Raw genomic sequence first — 6,000 nt, 5'->3', positions numbered from 1 at the left:
GGGAAGTGGGGCTTGGCTCAAGGGTAGGGCAGTAGTCTTGAACTGAAGAGCTCAGGAACAGCACCCAGGCCAGAGTTCAAGCCCCATGACCCCTTCTCCCCTCTACCCCCCCCCAAAAAAAAAGAGCTCATTCAATCAGTCTCTAACGTGGAGCCAGGCTGAGGACAGAAGCGCAGAATCCCCACTGTGCAGAGCAGAGCCCCTGGCTTGACCTTGGCCCAGACCCATCACGGCGGGGGACGGGAGCCACTCTCCACCTGGAAACTTTGGTGCCAAACCCTTGCCAGATATGGGGGAGAGAAACATCGTCTTCAAGAGAGCCCCACCCCAGTATGCAATACATCTACAGTAGTAGCTGTTGGATGTCATTACCTGGTTGGGGAAGATGCCTGGGTTTCTCACTTGCAGGGCCAGGGAGCCTGAGGGCTGCCAACTGCCCCCAGCATCTGCTTGGGAGAAGCAGCTGGGATGCAAATCCAACCTGGGGGACTCACGGCACCCCTGGGCTTCCTGGCGTCTCCGTGGAGGGCCAAACCCCAGTCCCTCTTTGACTGTGAGCCCACTCTCTGGACACAAGGCATCCTCTCTCCCATGCCAGAAACCCCAGTAGAAGCAGTGGGCTCACCTAGGAAAGCAAAGACTTGAGATGCCTGCCTGCTTGCCTTGCTTTTCTTTTTCCTTCCTTCCTTCCTTGTTTCCTTCCTTTCTTTTTAATGCAAACAACTCCATAAGCGCTCAGTGTTCCAGGGGCTTGAAGTTCTATCCTTAATAACCATCACAGGTGAGTTAAAAGCTCTCCTTGAACTCTTTTGAAATGCTAGTGTCATTGGAGGGAGATCTCAAACCCAGGCACTGCCCCCACCTCCTCCTACCTGCCTGAGGAAGCCATGGGGTGGGGGCGAGTGTTATTCTAGAAGTTGGGGAGAGGAGTACAGATCCTGAACTAGGAAGGGGCGACAAGAAAAGGAAGACAATAGCAGACAAACTTGACCATCGTCCCAAAGTGGCAGGGCCAGCTCCAGCAGGCACATCATCTAAAGCTCAAGTATCTTTTACCTCTCAGTTTCCATTAGACGAAGAATTAGGCCTGAGGAAGCCTGGCTGGCCTACCCTGAGGACATGGTAGATCAGGGCTGCTTTCTGTACTTCTTCCTGTCTTGGTATAATTTTTCTCCAGTGTGTTACCTGGGGCTTCTCCTCTTCCCTGCCGAAGACACACAAAATCTTCAGATGGAAGGATTCCCGACGTTGACAACCAGAGAGAGAGGATGCTTCTCGTCTGTTCCAGGAAGAGTGTCAATGGGTGGCCAGGGCTCCTGTTCACTCCCTGGTCTGGGATCCAGGACACCAGCGCAGGTTTGAGAAATCCCCCGCTCTTGTGCCAGAGTCACAGTGGTCAAGTTACTTTCAGGGCTGGGCAGAACTGTCCACCTCACCCAGTATATATATATATATATATATATATATATATACATATATTTTTTTTAACATTCCCCAGTCTGTCCAACTGGACTTCTGGAAAACAGGGCATCAGTAGTCTACAGACCCATGGGGCAACCCTGAGGAAAGGTTACTGTGATTTGATTTGTAGCATGGCGAAAGGATCAGTAGTGAAGAGATCCAGTAGACAAGCACACACACATGTACGTGCGCGCACACACACACACATGCATACACACATATACACTCACACACGCACGTCTTTTCTTTTTTCCCTGTAGAAACACCGTAAAAAGCCCAAAGGTGCTGCTGGGGTTTATAGGGATCTATAACCTATAGATTATAGATTATTCCTATCATCTACAGGAATCTGCTCAGGATAGAGACCGAAGCACCTCAGAGGAGCAGAGCAGGGGCGGGGTCATCGGAATCCACACTGTGAGCCACGCCAGTTTGCCCAGCTGGACAAAGGCGGTGCTCTGGTACTGCCCTGGCCGGTCCCGGTGGGTCACTTCCAGACGGCATGGTGTCGCTGCTCCAAGCCTCTCTCTCTCTCTCTTTCTCTTCTCCATCTCTGGCAGTGGGAGTCCGGGTCACAAGGACTTGTGAATTACAGCGACACCTAAGAGGAAAGAAGTCATCTGAACTGCTGCACAGTTAGGAAGGATCCCAGTGGGTTCAGGAATATGACACATCCTGTTACCGTCAGCGGCAACGGGCCCACGTCTTACTGAATGGTCAGAGGTGGCTGTGGCTAGGGCTGCTAAAGTTACTGGTTGTTTCCCACCCTTGCACCCAGGTCCTCGGCCAGACAGCTGGGCCCTCAGGCCCTCTAATGCCCCAAGCCCAGGGACTGGTCCCCAAGTATTGTGATGACTCAGTTTTCCAGTCCTTCACCACGTTGATGCCCTCGCTGCATTGCCCCCAGGGACGGCGCCTACCACCAAACGTGTGTCACTTAGGAGACACGATGGGGCTTCCTGTCCCCTTCAGAAGAGACAGTGGAATGAACTGGAAAGAAGGGTAGATTGACTTTACGGAAACAAGAACACTAGCTCCCAGTCCTAGCTCTGCCGCCCATCCCCCTGCACAGAGGCCCTGGGAGGGTCCCTTTGACCTCCGCAGGCTGAGTTCCCACTGGAATCTGTATCACTAAACTGAAGAACCCTCCACCAGACGTGTGTTTAGTAAGACGGAACGGTCTTCCACATGTAACTACATCCGTCTACTGAAGACCCAGAACCTCGCTGTGATAGACTGAGGCTGTGTAATAGATTGAGCCTCCTTCCTACCTGCTCTCTACTATAGACAGACCTCTCACACGCTCGGCTTCTCGGACTACCCTGCAGTAAGTGCCCAGTCCTGGCCGAGGTCTGTCATACTGGCTTGTCCTTTCCCTGTCCTGCCTGGGGTACTCAGAGGGAAGCAGCAGCAGATGAGAAAGCTGCCAGGAGAAAAATCAACAGGAGAATCTGGATCCTGATCCTTCAGTGACAGTCTGGCCTTGACTTCTTTAACCTGAGATAAAAGGACAACCCCTCCCACTCATATTAGAAGGTTTTCTGGCACCTGCCCACTGCACAAAAAATATGAACTCAAGCATCTACAAGTACTATGGTACCAAAACCTTAAGTGAACATATCCTAAGAACTATAACGTGCTCTTGTTGAAGATGAGATTAAGATAGATATGAGTTTTTTTAAATAATGATTTAAAAAAAAAAAAAAAAAACAAGGGGCTGGGAGTTTGGCCTAGTGGTAGAGTGCTTGCCTAGCATGCACAAAGACCCAGGTTTGATTCCTCGGTACCACATACATAGAAAAAAAACAAAAGCGGTGCTGAGGCTCAAGTGGTAGAGCTCTAGCCTTGAGAAAGTCCAAGGACAGTGCTCAGGCCCTCAATTGAAGCCTCAGGACTGGCAAAAAATTAAAAATAAATAAAATTTAAAAAACAAACCAGAATTCCTCATCGGGGAGATTCTGTTATGACAATGCATGCCTTTCCTCTTAACTCCTGGCTGGAGCTGCAGAGATGGGAGCATGACAAAAGGCAGAACCCAAGTCCATACCAGGACCCATTACCTGTCCCTGACAACACCACTCATACACCTTGACAAAGAAACATCTTTAAAAAAAAAATCAAGTGCCTGATTGTCTTTACGATTTGTTTTGCCGCACTGGAAGTTGAACTCCCACCATTTGTTTGCTTGTCGATGCTAGGGTTTGAATTCAGGACCTCACAATTGCTAGGCAGGTGCTCTACCGCTTGAGCCACACCTCCAGCCCTTTTTTTATGTTGCTGTCAAATTGCATTTTGCTTTTTGCCCAGGTCTGCCTGGACCTCAGACAGACAGCCTACGCCCAGCGTTTCATTGGCTGAATGGGAGTCATGTGAACTTCCTGCCCAGGCCACTCTCCAACAACAATCCTCCTATGCCAAGACTCCTAAGTGTCTAGTGTGACAAGTACGGAGCCCCCAGGCCTGGCCAATCGTTTGTCATGGAAGTGTCCATGTAACTACAAAGAGTAATAGGAATATCTCATTATGAAAAACGTGGGTATTGCACAACAAGAAGAAGAGAAAATCTCTAATCCTTTCGTTTGAATAGAAGCCCCATAGTCTTTTTGGAGTATTTCCTAGCTTCTAGGCTCAATCTCAATCATTTACCACGCGGCAGCACCAGGCAGGCCTGTGGTAAACACTTCACACATTGTTATCAAGCTTCTCTCTCTCTCAGCCCTCAGAGGCTCCGTCTAATTTGTCCCCACTTTACAAAGGAGACAACTGAGATGTCATTGAGTTGAATACCTGGCTCAGACCCAGTCCATGTCCAGAAGCAGTAGCTGTCCAGTTTACACACACACACACACACCACACAATGGAGCACAAATGCTATGTGCATCCATGCATGTGACACACACATTGCTGTATCCTTTCCCTGACCTCTCATTTTCAACATCCTCATGTTTTATCAACATGATAAAAAAAAAAATAGACCCGAGGGGTAATTCAATTATTTAACCATATCCCTACCATCAGACGGGGTTTGGGGTTTTCTTTTGGGTATTATGAAGTCATGCTCTCCTACACAATTTCAGCGATAAATCTTTGTATCGCAGAGGAGTTTAGTACCTGTCTTCAGGCACTAAATTCACCTGGGTAGTGGGTTTAAGCACAGAATGGCCTGTGTGTCTGTCTCCTTCGGGTCCACCTCTGGAATCCATCATGGAGAAAAGCAATGGATGAGACTCCAGTCGCTCATGCCCAAGCTAGGCGTTATCTGCCTAGCAAGCGGGAGGCCAGAGTCATGGAATAGAAAAACACAACAATGCAACGAAAAAGCTCTGAGGCTGCCTTCAGGCTCTGGGGAAAAGGAAGAGCTCTTTGCCAGTACCTGTCATGGCACAAGAGTGACAGTCGAGGGACGGTTCTGTGTCTGATCCCAGGCCAGCAAGCTCACAACCCAACACCAGGATCCCTGCACCACTAAGGGCGACCTGGGCTGGGCGGGGCCGGAGCGGCCTGCAGTGGTGGCTCCGCCCCCCGGACGGGAGGGGCCTGTAACTATGATCTGCATGGCTCCACCCCCAGTGGGAGTGGCCAGGGATACTTAGGGCCCGTGTGGCCCCGCCCAGCACGGTGGAGGAGGCGTGGCTCCACCCGGTGTGGGCGGGGCCTAGCACGCTGGGCCTGGCGGCCCCGCCCACTAAGGCACTGACCTGCGTAGCTCCGCCCCGTGCTCATGTTGGTGGGCAGCAGCGTCCACTTGTCGGTGACCGGGTTGTAGTACTCCACCGAGGCCAGGTTGCAGGAGCCGTCGTCCCCGCCGACCACGTACAGGAGCCCGTTCACTGCGCACACCCCTGGGGGCCGGTGGCACAGCGGGGGGGTCAGCGTGGAGTCCCAGGGGAGAAGGGGGGGGAGGGGGAGGAGCTGGGACCATCACTGTCCCCACCCTGACCTCAGAGCCGGTGGAAATGTAATTACTATTCATCAAGACCCCAAAAGGCCATGGCTAACAAACTGTACGTTTCTTAAAAGTTATGGTAAGGGGACTGGCGATGTGATGATTACTTAGAAAAAGCTCTCCCAAGTGGAAGAACAGCTCAAGTGAATGAAAAATCCAAGTGGCCGCGCAGGACTCTGCGTTCGAGCCCCAGTACCCGCCACCACCAGAAATGGAACAGCAATGATGCTCTCACATCCAGCTTCCTGGGGGGGAGGGGGTCTGAAACACAGGCGGAGGCAGTGCCACACAGTCAACTGGCTGAACTGAAATAAAATCATGTAAATAAACGCAATGCTTTCGTAAGATGGTGGTGGTAGGTGGTAAAATGCATTTTTTAAAGCACATCATAAAGCAGTAGTTTGAATAGTAGCATTTATGTGTGAACGTACATACGTTTACGTCACAACATAATCCCCCACGTAGGGGGATTTAGGCTTTAGGGCTTTAGGGCTCTGTAACTCCTCGCTCATGTGGCTCGGGGCCAGATGCCAAGGTTTATCACATGAGGCAGAGGCAGTGAGGAAGTCAGAAAGCCTCCTGGGTTAGTACTT

General features: G+C 50.9%; 1 protein-coding gene across 3 annotated transcripts in view; it reads right to left on the bottom strand.

Moving 5' to 3' along the window:
* Nucleotides 1-229: 229 nt before the first annotated feature.
* The window catches only part of Klhl3 (kelch like family member 3), a 62,907-nt gene continuing 57,136 nt past the window's right edge, over nt 230-6,000 (bottom strand). For all 3 annotated transcript variants that reach the window (XM_090325541.1, XM_090325540.1, XM_090325539.1), the window contains exons 14-15: nt 5,160-5,303; nt 230-2,062 (exon numbers count right to left, since the gene is read on the bottom strand). In XM_090325541.1, the coding sequence (XP_090181667.1) occupies nt 2,034-2,062; nt 5,160-5,303 (173 nt within the window). In that variant the 3' untranslated portion in view covers nt 230-2,033. The remainder of the gene's footprint in view (nt 2,063-5,159; nt 5,304-6,000) is intronic.

This window comes from Megascapheus bottae, chromosome 38, assembly GCF_031878675.1.
Source record: "Megascapheus bottae isolate mThoBot1 chromosome 38, mThoBot2.hap1, whole genome shotgun sequence".
Lineage (NCBI taxonomy): Eukaryota > Metazoa > Chordata > Mammalia > Rodentia > Geomyidae > Megascapheus > Megascapheus bottae.
Note: the sequence above shows the minus strand (reverse complement) of the source record. Positions and strands in the feature narration are given on the sequence as shown.